This window comes from Nannobrachium achirus, assembly GCF_963921795.1.
Source record: "Nannobrachium achirus genome assembly, chromosome: 3".
Lineage (NCBI taxonomy): Eukaryota > Metazoa > Chordata > Actinopteri > Myctophiformes > Myctophidae > Nannobrachium > Nannobrachium achirus.
Genome location: NC_137812.1, coordinates 51,039,151 through 51,055,340, shown reverse-complemented (window position 1 = coordinate 51,055,340; position 16,190 = coordinate 51,039,151). Strand labels below are relative to the sequence as shown.

At 43.2% G+C, this 16,190-nt stretch overlaps 1 protein-coding gene across 2 annotated transcripts in view; it reads right to left on the bottom strand.

The window, feature by feature from the left end:
* Positions 1-1,408: 1,408 nt before the first annotated feature.
* The window catches only part of arhgap10 (Rho GTPase activating protein 10), an 86,751-nt gene continuing 71,969 nt past the window's right edge, over positions 1,409-16,190 (bottom strand). The window contains exons 21-23 of one of the 2 annotated variants that reach the window (XM_080721497.1): positions 9,173-9,283; positions 5,593-5,684; positions 1,409-3,389 (exon numbers count right to left, since the gene is read on the bottom strand). In XM_080721497.1, coding sequence (XP_080577623.1) covers positions 3,373-3,389; positions 5,593-5,684; positions 9,173-9,283 — 220 coding nt within the window. In that variant the 3' untranslated portion in view covers positions 1,409-3,372. The remainder of the gene's footprint in view (positions 3,390-5,592; positions 5,685-9,172; positions 9,284-16,190) is intronic. The other variant, XM_080721498.1, reaches the window with a different exon arrangement.

The window sequence follows — 16,190 nt, the reverse complement described above, 5'->3', positions numbered from 1 at the left end:
AGGCAGACAAATGAGAGGAAGACACAAATGAAAACAGACTTAAACTCAATAGAGAGGCTGACCGACCGACCGACAGACAGGTCGGCAGGCGGAGAGACAGTCGACCCTCTTGGAGAGTCAGTCAGTCAGTCAGTCAGTCAGACAGACAGACAGACAGACAGACAGACAGACAGACAGACAGACAGACAGACAGACAGGACGTCGCTATGATTCAGCACTATTTTGGCATAGAGAGGAGAGGATGATGTTGATGAGAGGCTAAAGGGGGAGGGAGGGGGGGGTCTGGTAGTGGAGAATAATTTGCCCGTCTCATTAGCTCTGCCTCATTTCATTATGTAACCATCACTGCCTCCATCGCTCTGGAGAGGCACTGGCCCACGTGCACACACCCCGCCAAAAACTACCACCCCTGTCAAGCTGCCAGTATCTTTAGACTGGGCACGGAGTGTGTGTGTGTGTGTGTGTGTGTGTGTGCGTGCGTGCGTGTGTGTGCATGGAGCACTGTGCTAGAGAACAGGGCATCGGCTCACTTATTAATTATTGGAGATGTGTCTGTGGTGGTCCCATGGTAATTATGTAACCCAGCGCAAGCCAGCAGAGCCTGGAGGCCATTAGTATGTTAATTATACAGATGTAGTCCAAGAGCTAACATGTGTGAGATGGGGGGCATCGTAATGGATTAGGGAAGGTTGTTGTAGCGGCTGTGGATTGGGGTGGGGTGGGGGGGTTTGTTTGTGTGTAAAGATGTGATTATAATCTCTGCCATTTTCCAGGAGCCTTGCTAACTTATTTTCGAAATTGTCCTTGCACTGATGGCGGGTACAGCTGGTAGTCTGGTGGAGGGAGGGAATGAGATGAGGAAGACTTACATTATGTTGGAAGGCTTACCAGAACTGTAATGGCTGCAGAATGGATCCTCATTTGAACAGAGGGTCTCATTATTTTTCAGACGTTGTAACGTTGCCTGTAGGGATTCTGTCTCCCTCTCCACAGCATCCTGAATGACTCAGCAAATATTAGACAATAGACATGGTGCAACATTTCATCAAGACAAAATATTGAAATGTTTCTCGACTATGTAGACACTTCTGTTCGTATAAACTATTTCAATTTTGGACCGACCAAATATGGCCTCCCATTGCTTCACATCTTCTTTGGGCCACTGTCAGCAGAGTTGGGCATATAGTTTCAGGGATATTTTGGGAAATACAAAACCAATTCTCTTATTGCCAAACAACCTTGCTGAGGCCAGACAAAATGAGTTAAGGCAGTAATGGTTTATTTTTTCATTGCCAAAACTGAGATCTTTTTTTCTTTTCTTTAACAACCTTTTCATTCACTTTGAAACGACCCTAGACTCTGGTTGGTTTAAACTATTTTACTGGAAAGAAGGCACGATACGCTTAAGAATAAAAACTCCATTATTTATTTAACATTGATCAAGAGGATTTACAATGTTACAAAAATTAAATGGATGCCAAGACTCTTTACAAATGTCATAAATCAACTTAAATTATTGCAGTTTGCGATTCAAAACAAAAGCCAAACCGCCACACAAAAGCTCTTAGAAAAATGAACCTGGCTTGCTGAAGAGCAGCAGTGTGGGCGCGAGTGGTGTGTGTGTCAGTGTGCGTATACACTATACACTGACTGAAGAGCTGCTTCAAATGGAAACATCCCTCAACTTACAACCACTAAAGGTTGACTTTAAATTTCTTATAACATACTTGGCATCAATAGCTGTTTGAAAATAATTATATACAAAGCAGTGACGTAAAAACTTTAAAATACTGCATTTTGTGGTCTTTCCGATAATAAAACCGTGACTGATTGTTTATTCGGACAATCGTAGTGTAATAGAAAAACTAGGCCATCTCCCTCACAAATAAATCTTTAAATTTGCTCATAAAACATAGCATCGTCTCACGTAGATATTTTACAAAAAAATAAACAAATATTCGGAATAAAAACCCACTCTTATTTTGCACAAAGGCATTTGTCATTTTAAAGACGTGGGTTTAGTCCTTACACCAACTCTCCTTTCATGACAATTCTTTTTGTCCCTGTCTCACAATACAACAGAACCTACTACTTGCTCCACGGCTGGACATGAGGAAAAAAAGCATTTAGTCTAAATGGAGTGTACATCTCCGTACGTCCGAACAATGGTATATAAAACGAAACAAAGTACAGATGAGTGTGCTTAAAAAAAAAAAAAAAAAGTAAAATACATGCAGTGAGTGCACCACTTCAATAAGTTGACATCAAATATGGATGTGCCTTGTGATGAATATCCACATATACTCAATATAACGGCAGATGCAGCCTTTCACTGTACAGTATAACAGACAGCAATGTCTCTTAGCCTTGTTCATACATACCCGTAGAGTACATATACATTACAACTGTTTAAATGATTAAGGCACGTAAATATATATATATATCCCATAAATGTATCCCGTAAATATATCCCTCAATTTCTTTATTTTTTTTGGCAATCGTTAAAGCAGTTCAAAGTCAATCCAACAACGGTGGCACATCATTTGCAAGACGTCCTCTTCATTCAGCAGATTTGGACATAAACCTCTTGGTGATTGATTGTCATGGTGTCAAGTAGGCATTGAGGACAGAGACGCCCTGCCATTGCTCCACAGTTCATTGGTGGTTGCTAATGTGGACACCATGTGGAGTTGCCAGGTGAGTGTGTGAAGTGGCATGGACAGCTGGCCTTTAGCTCGTGCTACAACCTTTTGGATTTAGGTTTTGAGGGGTTACAGCATCCTGTACTTTACACTAGAACCTTGTTAAAGCAAAATGTCTTGTGGATGGAGCGTAAAATGAATGAAAATTGAACCTTTACATTTCAGACCAAAGCTACTGTATTTCAAACTATGAAACATGCACACACACACGCAGCAGCAAAATACTACAGAACATACGAAATATTTAGAGGTCTTCTCAATAAGAAAATAGTTACCGGTATGCATAATACAAAAATTGCATTTCCACATTACAATGTCCGTTTCAGGTTTGGATAGCCAAGGCTCTAGTGTAGTTTTCAGGGTTACAGGGTACAGCATCTCCGCAGCATTTCAACACAGCGTTCAGGTGGAGGCCACAGCATCCAAACCGCTTTCAAAGCGGAGCTTACAGTTTCTCCACATTGTTTTATCGTTGAGGCTCTGTTGTCTCCCCAGTCCCCACAAGGCTTACGTCTGTGCATCTAGTTTCTTTTAGGGTTGACACTACAGCATTTCCACATAGTTCTCAGGGATGAGGCCCCGCTTCCCTTCCAGTTCTCCCAACAGCCAGCCAGGCTCCTGGGATGGAGTCACTGCAGGACAGGACACAGTGCGTCAGCATGGGTCAAGGCTAGAGGGATGTCGGGCCTGGGGGGATACCAGGTTCAAAGTCAACTGTGTGTTAGGTTGAATATAAATAGAAATCAAAATAGGACATGGTAATTATGTTCATGCCGCATGCTACAGTCCTACCCCAATTAGCAGGTTGTACAGTAGGCTACATCTTTCATCTTCACTTTTTGGACATGTAATCTCAAGAAGGATAGCATAAAAGGTTTTTGTAAAACCATTTTTCAAAGCCCTTCCTAGATACATGCTTATCAGTCTACAAAGGGAGAGAGACATTTTAAAGATGTATTTCTTTGGCATTTTTACGCTTTCTTCCAGACAGACACAGTGAGCAGAGAGACAGGAGGAGGAGTACAGAGAAGCGTGAAGAGCCTCATGTAGGATATGAACTGGGGTCAGCTGCCTTATTTACACTCTAAGGCCCTGTGTCCACCAAGCGCAGTTTTTTGGAAACTCCAGCAGCTGGTCATTTACCTTGCACTCGTGTGTGCATGCAAGGCGCTTTCCTCTGCCTGCTGTGAGCTCAAATATTTTCAATTTGGGCGCCTGGGGCCTGGGCCGTGGTCCAGCGGTCCAGGCACATCAGCAGCCTGACCGTGCATTGTGGGTTCGAGTCCCGTTCCTCACGACCTTTATGGCATGTCTCGCCCCTGTTTCCTGTCTATCTCCATTTTCAACTATAAATAAAAAGGCAGAAAATCCCCAAAGAATATAAAATAAAAATAAGGTGGTGCCTGGAAGCGCTGCCAGGTTTAGAGCTCATGGTTTTCAGCTGAGAAAAAAGCCCCGGTGGACACCAGGTGAGCTAAGAGATGCATTTTAAAACCATGTCTGTCTGTATGAATCAAAAAAGAAAAAAAAAAGCTGCATCAGGTGCAATCACAGGACTTTATCCAAACATTTAATGTTCTACTATCCCATTATTGCTTGATGTTAAACACACTAAGTAAAGTGACGATAGTGTCATGTTTGCAGTAGTCAAAAAGGACAGCGAAGAGAGAGGAATAGTGACATGCAATACATTCCTATAGCCAGAAGCAAATTGCCAGGAGATTTGACTAGTTGACATACTGCAGTACAGTATATGTGAGCTGATCATTTGTTTTCTAAATGATTATAAGCAGAGTTATATTCAGTATATTCATGAAATAACTATTTCCGTTTTTTGTTTAAGCTCCTATTTTCTCTTATTTGTTCTTTGTTTTAAATCAGTTTTGTTTTGTTTCCTTGAGTGTCCTTGAGTAGGCTACTCAGAAATGCATTATATGATTTCTGATTTTCTCACTCGGCCCTCTTTCACTCGATAACTTCCATAATCGCTCATTTTTATCTGGTCTTTAGAAGTCACCAGCTGTAAATTTAAAGTGAGGATTTATTTTTAAAAGATTATGGCATGCAGAACTGATATGGGACATTTGGTTTCAATTTGATTATTTCTTATTCAAAGGATGGAAATATGGTGAAGGTTTGGCCATTTATAAGCATTAACAGTCAACCAAAGATACCCTAAGAAAGAACATTGGAGAGCAATATAGTGTATGTAGAAAGAGTACAGTAGTGTAGTGTTAACTTGTCAATTTGTAACTCTAAGAGAGTACAATTGTTTCCAAATGGATCCTTATGGGTCCTTTTGGTTGTGTACACTCACCAAGTTAAATTAACAATTCTATTGTATATTGTTCACTATGTGATGTGGGTTGTGCAGGGCAAAGATAAAACATTGTCAAAATATCTGTCATCAATTATCAAACAGAGGAGAAATTAAGCGAGTGAGTATTTGAGCCAGAAAGTGCTAATAGGTGACTAGTAAGAACTATTAGTTTGAGGACATGATTACATTCTTTTGAAAGAAAATCACAAACAAGCACAAAACAGACTATCTATAATGTCTCGCACAGCATGACTAAAGATATGGAGCTGAAAAACAAAAACAAAAAAATAACAACAAATCAAAAGCCTACAGACTCCAAAGATTTAATTTCCCTGGTGAGTGATTACAGCCTCAGTCAAGCCTGTTCTGCAGACTGGAGAGCAAATCTGTACCTCATACCCCCCCCAATTTCCTATTCTATCGCACCACCACCCTCCCATCCCCTCTCCGCCTCGCCTCTCTTCTCTTCCTCCGATTGAAGATCAGATTGGGTTGTCCGGTTTTCCTCCAAATCCAATATGCCTGGCTGGTTTTTCCGACTGAGCGACTGGTGTCGATGATAACACTTACCGGCGTTGAATGTTGCGCCGACCTGGAAGGAGAGCTCAGATTCGTGCCCGGCTTCGCACGGGTACACTGCTTTGGCTTTCCTGCCGGTGACACTGAAAAATGAAGGCAATCAGTGAGCTGGCGGAGCTTTGGAGAGGATTACGGCTCAGTTCAATCTGGGCCCGCAGCCGGCCGGTTCATTGGCCCAGCAGCCTGACACAGCAGTGGTAGTAGCAGCAACGGGCCAGGCAGGGGAAATAAGTTCTTAAAAAATACTGGACGAGCTGGGCCGCTTGTCTTATGGCTAGTCTCTAAGACACTTTCCCCACACACACAGACAGTTTGATTTGCTTGGGGGGATGGGGGGGCTTTGGATATTGTTTTGATATCACAACCCACTGATCATTCATTTGTATCACCGGTGGGGATATGTGTTATCTGCGCTTCTGGTCAGACTGTAGTAAATACAGTTCTGTAGATTGAAATGTAGATTGTCGTATGTGTATCACAATGCGTTGTGACTGTGAGCTTGTAGATCGGCTATTTTAGCTATTTGTCATACAAATAAATACAGTACATAGGGCTTGAGTGCTTAAGACAATGTCCCCATCTTTTCTTTTTTTTTAACATAATGGAACCCTACACACACGCAAGTAGTGAAACACACACACTTTCTCTCTCACACACTCTCTGTCAGAGACTTCCAGGCATGTACATACACACCCACAGGCATGTACATACACACCCACAGAAACGCGAGCATGAACTGAGGCATACAGGTCTGTTTGTAAGGCGAGCAGCGGCCGCGGCATCAGGCCCTGAGCACCAGACAACTGTCTTTGGTGAGATAATTAAAAAGTGTGGGTGGAGTGTAAAGCAGGCTTGCACACAAGCCTGCGCAGAATGGAACCCCTTTCTCCACGCCGCCGCGGCTGCTTCTCATTCACATCTGTGAGCACTGACGCTACAGTACATTTTGAATCTGAATGTGATATAAAGAAGAAAGTAAGTAATAAGTAAGGATTGCAAAAGAAGGCATATGCATCGCTCCGTAAAGGTTCGCCATTGGCAACTAATAATAATGATGAAAAAAAGACTAGACCCCCCCCCCCATAAGAAAATCCTGTTCCTCCAGCGAGGTTGTTTTGCCTGCTGTTGCGAACAGTTATCTCCAATACCAGCTACATTGCCATGTAGAAACTCTGCCTTCAATACACGATGCCCTGATAAATATTTCATATTCTTTCTTTCAGTGGAGCAACAACAATGTTGAATGAGGGGCACTCGAGTGAGCGAGAGAGGGGGGAGAGAAAGAGAGAGAGAGAGAGAGGGGTGAGAGAGAGAGAGAGAGAGAGAGAGAGAGAGAAATCTGGGGGGGAAAAAAAGGAAAAAGTTTGCAACAATCTCCAGCCGAAGCTCTGGATTTACAATATTGAAAGGAATGCATTCTTGTGGAACCGCATTTGGGAGGATGAAGAATTTGTGTTTGTATGAAAATAACATTAATAGGCTGTCCCATAGAGTCCCTTGGCTGACTGCGGCTTCCCCTCGGCATCATTTGAAAGTAGGGAGAATGAATTCATCATTTACTCTGGAGGAGCTGTGCAATAGATCACTGGAATGTGTCTAACAGCGCTCCGTTCCATTCACTCAAATACCTCTGTGTGTGTGTGTGTGTGTGTGTGTGTGTGTGTGTGTGTGTGTGTGTGTGTGTGTGTGTGTTGTGTGTGTGTGTGTGTGTGTGTGTGTGTGTGTGTGTGTGTGTGTTGTGTGTGTATGCACGCGCAAACACACACGCATGCGCATGTGTGTGTGTAGGCTGTGTATGGCAGAAAGAAAAAGGCTGCTTCCCCACTATAAGCAGTATTTGTGTTGAATCAAAAATGCTTCACATGTAGTCTAAATTAGAGACGTGGGGAGGATGTGAGTGAAGGAGAGATAATATTGATATGCAAGACTGAGAGAAGTCAGTGAGTCAGTGGGCACACAGACCAGATAAAAATGAGCGATTATGGAAGTTATCGAGTGAAAGAGGGCCGAGTGAGAAAATGAAAGAGTCTCAGACAGTTAGAATAACTGAATAACTGACTGTATGTATGAATGAATGCATAAATGACTGGCTGATATAGAAAGCAAGCGAGTGCAAATGTCTGTACAGTAGCAGCAGTTGTTGAAGCCTGTTTTCATGTTTTTAGCAATATTCTAATATAAAACTCCAATGTCTCTCAACAAACTAGTCACTAAACTCTTCATATTCAGTTGCTTGAAAAGAGATGCAGTAAAAGGGACTTCTATTATAACTTCATCTGTAAGTGCCATCCTGATGAAAGCCAGCTTATGGCAGGCAATACTAAAGGTTATTTACTGCAAAGTAAATAAATAAGTTAACTTTATTTGCCTAGTGCTTTTTAATGACAGTTTGCAAAATGCTTTGACAATCCAATATTAGGAGGCATCCAGAATCATGAAGTGATTCAAAGAAGCAACAGGGCGACATGTTGCTTCCTTCAGCAAGTTGAATCAAAGACATTTTCAGACCATATTACTACAGGTTAGAATGAAATACAAATTAATGCGAGAGAGAGAGAGAGAGAGAGAGAGAGAGAGAGAGAGAGAGAGAGAGAGAGAGAGAGAGAGAGAGAGAGAGAGAGAGAGAGAGAGAGAGAGTGTCTACTCTACACTCACTAAGAATGCAGTGCACCAAGAACTATTTGAATTACCTCTGCCATAGAATTCAAGAACTTAACAGTATTTAGGACTTTTTAAGGCCTGGAAGCTTTGAAAACACTTTGGTGCAGAAAGACGTAGTGCTCTTCTGAGCACAGGTCTCCACCAGGTCAGGAAGGTTGTTGTGGCCTCCTGGTGGCGCTATAACATGCCAATGTGAAAAAAGGTGCCATGTCTTCTTCGGCCTTTCACTGCAATTGGACGCTGCATGCATGATTTTGTTCCAAAAATGTGTTTTACAAAAGTCGACCTGCAGGTGGTGCTATAAAAGGCAGATGTGAAAAATTAAGGGCAAAGGTTTTTCCTTGGCATCAATCGGTGGAGTTATAGGTAAAAACACAAATTGGCCTGTTATAGCGCCACCATGAGGCTGATTTGAACATTTTGAAGTGTCATTTCTTCCTCTGCCTATTGGGAATGTGTGTGCCCAATTTCATCAAAATTGCCTGCTGTGCTCATGATTTGAGGCATTTTGTTCAAAACAGACCAATCCTGCAAAGTTTGGAAGCCAATCTTAGCCAAGTTTGGAAGCCAATCTTAGCCAATCAGGATGGAATATGGAAAATCGGACAGATTCATTTCGATCACATGACTGTAGAGATACTGTCTACCGATTCGCGTGATTTCGGACAAAATCTGTAGGAGTAGTCCAAAAATGAGTTTTGCAAAAATCTGCCTCATGATGGCGCTAGAAAAGTGTGGCAGAGGTTTTGAATTGGCATCCAGGGAGTGTGTGTGCACAGTTTGGCAGTGACTGGGCCAACTGCGCTGGAAATTAGCTGGTAACAGACGGACGGACGGACGGACGGACGGACGCAAGGACGGACGGACAGGGTGCAAAACATAATCTCCCCATGACAACAACACATCTCACCTCTCGCATGCTTTGTCTCCGTCTGGTCCATCAGTAGTGACTACGGCAGTATTAAGCCTGCTTTCTTTGGAGCCTGCAGAGTTTGACCAGGAGGCTGTGGCTGAGCTGACCCTGCAGACAGAGAGGATAGAGGGGGTCGTGAGGCAACCTGCTGGCCATAGACATGGTGTATTGATGGCCATGATAGTACAGTATGTGAGTGTTGTGGTGGGCACAGACAACTTGCAGGAAATGTCTCTGTTCTAGATGTTCAGACAGAGGAGCCATGGTATTGTTAACTGTAGTGACAGGTACTTCTTTTTTATTAAACAGAAGGTTAGGAGAAATCCTGGTTGTTATTTTATTATTGACAGGTATCTGGTGTCAGTCACACCCCTTGAAACATTGACAACACGACTTGAACTATTTTCCTGGCTAAAGTTTTAGTTATACCAATATATTTACAAAGATCAACGTTTCCAATTGGCCAAATCAAATGTATTAAAAACTAGAACATGCACACAAGCAAGCCAGCCCGTTTAGTGTGGCTTTGCCAATGAACCGGAATGACCATAGGCTGCCCCAAATAGAGGATTCACTTTTCAGTCAATGGACAAGTTCACAATCAAGGTGAAAGTGACGTTATCAGTCATATCTCAGGATCAACGAAAGATGAGGTTTCATCATGCGTTTAATCTAGATCAAAGTGATGCAATCCTTTGCTGTGTGTGCCGTCATATGACATACACAGTAATGTACTGTGATCAAAATAACTCAAGGCCATTGTTGGGAATTATCAGTAGGCTGCCTAGTAGAGATTATGCATTTTTGAATTGAAAAGGAAAAGGTTACAATCAAGGGCAAGGGCAGAATTACTCACTCATAGCCAATTTAAGGTGGATGTGGGACATCTTGACAGCTACACAGTGTTGGCTGAGTTTTGCACTGTAGGCTACTGGCGACATTGTATCATGCAAGTACAATCTTTCTAGTTTATACTATGATATTGTTAAAGGCTTTTTTTGGGGAGTATTGTTTTTTATTCTTCTCGCTTTCTTCTTACTGCTTACTATGCCCGAACTGTAGTTTTTTGCAACTGCAATAAAGCAATTTCCTAAGGGCTTAATAAAAGGCTGAACATTAAAAGAAGACCACAAAAAAAAGAAAAGAAAAAAGCAGTCTGCCCTTGAAGTTGACAGTAGAGGAACTGGGAAGACGGCCACACTAAAGGAAAGCCACAGCCGACACACTCTGACACAAAAGGAATGAATAGTCCTCCTCCAGAACGGTCCAACAGTGACTTGGCCAGAGGGATTCACAGGTTCGGTTCTGACATTGGCTGGGCTTGACTTTGGACCATGGCATACATGGCATTGTAATGAAGCATCTGTACAGTATGCCACCCTGTCCACATATTTGTGCACTAGAAGGTGATGCAAAGGTCAAACATAACTCATCTATGATGGAAAAGGCCATGAGACATATTGCTCAACTCTGTCACACGCACACGCCTTGTTCCAATAGTTTCACACCCGCCACTTCATTGCAGCTAATCGAATCATTTTAAATAAATGTAGTGTGGCACAATGTCAATAATTGTCAATATGAAACAATGTAAAAAATTTGCTAATTCTATAGACAATTTATGAAAGGTACAGTAGGAAAAGCAGATTAACACCAAAATCACTACAGCAATGTCTAATTTGAGGATGTGATTTCAATTCCATCTTGAGCGGTGCCTTTGAGTAGTTCATTTCATTAAGCTATAGAATTCTTGTGTTGTCCATTAATTTCAAGGCTGCTCAACAGTGCCACTTGATCGCTCAGCTGTTGAGGCTGTCCTCATACATACAGACATACTGTACATCATACTCATACCTACACACTCAGTCAAGCGGTGGAGCGGCTGGCACCGCTCAAAACTCTCCACTGAGACTCCACAAAGACTCCCATACTAGTAGCATATGCTACCCAGCCCTACCCCTCAGGCTGCCCATCTTTCACTCAAGAGAATCTCAATCCCACATGCTAATCAACACACATCCACAAAGTGACAGAAGACTCCCTAACACCAACAACAGACCAGTGATGTCACAAATCAGAGCAGTGCACATGGAGCTCATTTCCTTGACATCCATAATCAGACTGTGCCCGACGGCACCTTAATAATGTTGGTAACTTTAACGTGGGCCTAAGCTAAGCTTCTTCTGCAAAGATGATTCTGACAGATTCACCTTTGTCCCACTCGCGTACAAAACGCTTCCATTTGCAGACGATTTACTTCAATAGTAAGCCTACGGTGCAACTAAAACATCCTTTACATTGGGCAGTGTGTGAGTCAACCGTTGTAAAGGCAGACCTAGCAAGTGCAAAGAGTGGTCCTGTTGTGCTCCATGCCTGCCCCGGGGCAGAGCTAATATAGCACATAATGGACAAATTGCTCCTAGCTGCTGCTCCCATGGAGACGCTAATAAAAGGCAATTAGAGGAGAAAGGAGCAGAGGGGAGGAGAGATGTTTGAGAGGACATTTTTAATAGAGGATAGGTTAGCGTTTGGTGGCACTCAACAGGGGTGAGGGGGTTGAAATGGGACTCTGGTGGGTCGGGGGATGGCGTGTGTGTTCGAGTGTTTCTGTGCGGCGTATGTGGTTGTCGGTGCATTCGTTGTGGGTGTAGAATGCAGGTGGAGATAAGCTCACAATTCTGCCCCCCCTCCCCCTCTTTCATGCCCTCCTCTGCCATCTCTCCTACCACTCATCGCTTATCCTCCACTCCCATCCACCTCTCAGCACTGCCCGTCCATCCGCACCTATGCGCGTGGAGGTTGGGGCTGACCTGACCAGGAGGTGTGTGTGTGATTTATAGCTCTGCAGCAGCACGAGGGCCCACTGTGGAGCTCAGCCGCGCTCCACATCAGCATGGAGGGGAGGGGAAGGCAGGACGCTCGCTGCAGTGCAGCAAAACCACTCATTAACCTGGACTTGGACACAACCACTGTCTGCCTGGGCCTCAGTCAAGAGCAGCGAGAGGGAGAGAATAAGAGCACTGATGCTTCTTCACCAACCCACCCATCTGCAGGTGTACTTACTCACACATACACACGCACGCACGCACGCACGCACAGAACAGTACATGCATGCATACGCCACATGCACACACACCTACAGTGCAGGTGCAACAGCGCATGGCATGCACAAACACAATACTCATTCAATCCATCTCCCCCCCCCCCCACACACACACCACCTATATGCTTGTGCATGCTCACGCACACACCAATAGAAATAACAAGTCAAAGCAAAATGATCAAACTGTTCATCTAAGTGCTTATTTCTTTCATATGGGGATTATCCAGATCAGTGAAGGATCAACCAAGTACACAGACACACATACATGATTACAGGATAAACACTTAAGGAAAAAATAAATTATTCAATGCCACACGGTTGCCCTAGAAACTTGTTAAATGTACCAAGGGAAAATGGATTCATCCAAAAATTGCTTTCACAATTACCAGCTAAGCCAAACCGAGGGAAATTGTTTGCCGTCTCTCCAGGACGAAAATAGCGTTGAGCGATGAATTGCTCATCTCTTGTTGTACCCCCCCCCCCTCGCCAAAATTAACGTAGGCCTAAGCTAAGCTTCTTCTGCAAACATGATTAAATACAGTAAACTGCGAAAATGCACTGCACATTAGGCATCTGCATGCAAGAGCGCTCAACACAAACTCAACTCACAACTCATTATTAATATGCTCAATGCATTTTATGCCATGCATCAAAACTCACTGACTTAATAAAGTATGTTGTTGGAGGGGGTCATTGGGTTACTGCATTGAGACGCAACACAGGTGGGTGAAGCTAATGGGAGTGTGGGACGCGCTCTCCCTTTCCACTACAGCTGCTGTTGAGGTGCCCTTGAGCGACGCAGATTGCTCCAGTGGAGCTGCCTGCTACAGAGGCTAACAGTAGATTAATTGTGGATGTACTGGGCAGCAGGCTAACCCTGCTGTGCTGGTCACACTGGTACATGTCACTGGGGACATGGAGCAGCGAGAGGCCTAGCAGCGAAATAGCTGGCAAAAATATCAATATCTTTGTTCTGTGCGTGAGTCGAGCAATCAGAGGGCATAAAAGAAACTCCACAATGAATATAGCAACGATTATGTAAATATAACAAATACATATAAAATATAGAGAAACAAAACTATATGCCGAATGAACACAGTGGTGAAAATATTATGAAAGGAAAATTCAGTTCGTCATTACAAAAGGGATTTAGTAAAATATTTAGTTTTTTCATACTTTAGGGGAATTGCAACAGATATCATATCGGATAAAAACCTTTTCCATAGACAACTTCTGTTCCAACGGCAAGAACCTTGGTGTTGTCCTGAACAGTCAGCTCTCATTCAAGGCACACATTCAAGCGGTTCCTCGATACGGTAGGTTTACATTCTATAACATTCACCCTTCCTCACCCAGGAGTCAGCCCAGCTCCTTACTCAGACCTCAGTTATATCAAAACCTGACTACTGTAAATGCCTAAATTGTAAGATCATGAATTATATGACATTTTCCAAGTCGGAAAATGTGGAATGAAATAATATTGAGCAACTGCATGGCCTATTTCTCCCCCAAAATGTTATCAGAAAATGTTTTCTATAGTAGGTAAAATATACAGTTGATCACTTCCAGACAAGATGCTGGAAGATTGCTTTTCAGCACTCCTCAAAACTACATGAGCAACGCCATAAGCTGGCTGCAGTAACAGGGAATCCAGGCGTTCAGTAGGCGACAGCGACTTATACCACCATTGTTGCTACTGTTGAGCTCAGGGTAAGCATGTGTCTGTGTATGGCAGGTTTTCAACCCTTTTCATATCAAGGTCCATTATTCATTGGGCATTTCAGCCACGGACCACCATTTGATGAGATTTTGCCTCTCAGACCCAAAACTTCTAATATTTTGTTACCGTTGGATAAAGATTTTGCCCATAATTCCATGCCGTATTGATGTGGTACCATAGGAGAGATGACAGGCAAAACGTCAATTAAAATAACAATTATTCTACATTCTCTAATTGTGTAGACTTCTTGTAAATTAAGTAATGCAGATAATTTAACTCTTGAATGTGTTAAATGAAACCAAATGGACCAGTATGGGTCCATTTGGTTTCATTTTACACTCTCGAGATTTAAAGATCTACAGTATAAGGGTCCATTTGGTTACCAGCTCTCCATCATTTAGCTGGGGACCACCTGGAACCCCCTCAAGGACCACTGGTTAAAAACCACTGGTGTAGAGGGGTGTTGCTACGAAAAAGCACTCATGCCCGCCTTTTCCTACATCTTGTTGAATAGCAAGAAAGAATGCCCTGGTGGCACTACCAGTTTAGCCTACAGTAGCACAGCTATACAATCCACCCATGTTAAAACAAGAAGGAGTTTTAGCTGCGTTAGTATATAGTCTGGCTAAGCCAGGCTACTACCAGTTAGCAAAGACCAAATCACTGCATTTCCAGTTTGAATCTGCCTTGATGTGTGTCACCCACCCCAAAGACGAAGAATGAAGAAGAAGCAGCAGACTCTCAAATCATAAGCATTATCACATGGATACCAACAACAACATATTCATCAGTTAGAGAGGGGGGCGCTGGTTTCCATTACTGTAGGAATTTCATCCAGGCCACGTTGGGCCCTGGTCTGGCACTGACACAGAGCTCAACGGGGGCTGGGAACCCTCTTTCACTTAAACGTACTGCCAAGGCTTTACATTCAGTAGTTTAATGCCACCTTGATCTAAACTGTTGGGAATTTGTCCTTCTGCACAAAGGTAAAAGGACAGGGTATTAGATGTATAAATACAGTATTACTGAACACACACACACACGCGCACACGCACACGCGCACACACACACACACACGCAGTGTTGTTAACCCAGGTACTAAACACAGTATTGCACCGCTGTGACAACAAGAAAAACCTACAAAAGTCAAGGATTAAGTAAACAAAATCAAATACTAAAATAAAAGGCATCGTTTGAGTAAAATCAATAAGAGAGGCGTATCAGGGGGATTTGGTCGACTTTTCAACTTGAAGCCGGGATTGAGTGTGCGGCCAACCCACCCTGGTCTATTTGGGTGGGCAGGAAACAAGCTTCAATCCACTGTTTTATGAACAAAAGCTGTCTGCCAGCGAGGCACATGGGACGGAGGGAGGGAGGGAGGGAGGGAGAGAGAGAGAGGAAGTCTGATGAAGAGGAGGAGCGACATGAACAGAAAGTGCAGCATCACTGGTCAGGAGGACTGAGGGGCAGCAGTGCTACAGAGAGATGCCCTGACAGAACCTGGAGAGAAGTGGAGAAACGAGGCAATACACTGAAGCCAATGGAGATGATAAATAATGCTGCAGTATCAGCGAGGGAGAGTTAAGAGTTAGATTGCATTTGTGTATGACCAAGCACGTTTCTCACTTCACAGCTGAGCTCAAACACACAGAATCCCAGCAAATCCCATGTTCCAGATGAGCAACTCCAGCGAGACACATCATAACAGCGTTAAGGAACTGTTGAAAAAAGTGGCAGCACACAGGCTCTGGACAAAAGGCCACAAACATTATAGCACAAAACAAGACAACAGATAACTGATACAAAATCCATTTTAGAAATAGCAATTTGGCTTACACCGTTATTGTTTTTATTTGTTTTTTTATCAAGTAGACAAACTCATTAATCTCTAGTGTGTTCTGGAGGTTATTCCATAACCTGGGAGCAAAACAAATTAGAACTCTGCTCTACCAAGTTCTGAGCAAATCCTTGGTACCTGCTACTACCTGGAAGAGCAGCCATCTAGTGGAGTGAAAATCATAACAGCTGTTGGTGGGAGATAAGAGATAACACAGATACTGTATGACGGGATTTGGCCCAGTATGGCTTTGTAAATAACTAGAAATACTGCATCGTGGTTGTATGCCTTCGCCAACCAGTTGCAGTTTACATCCATTATCTGCCCAGACTCTCATAATATTTTGCGCAGACAA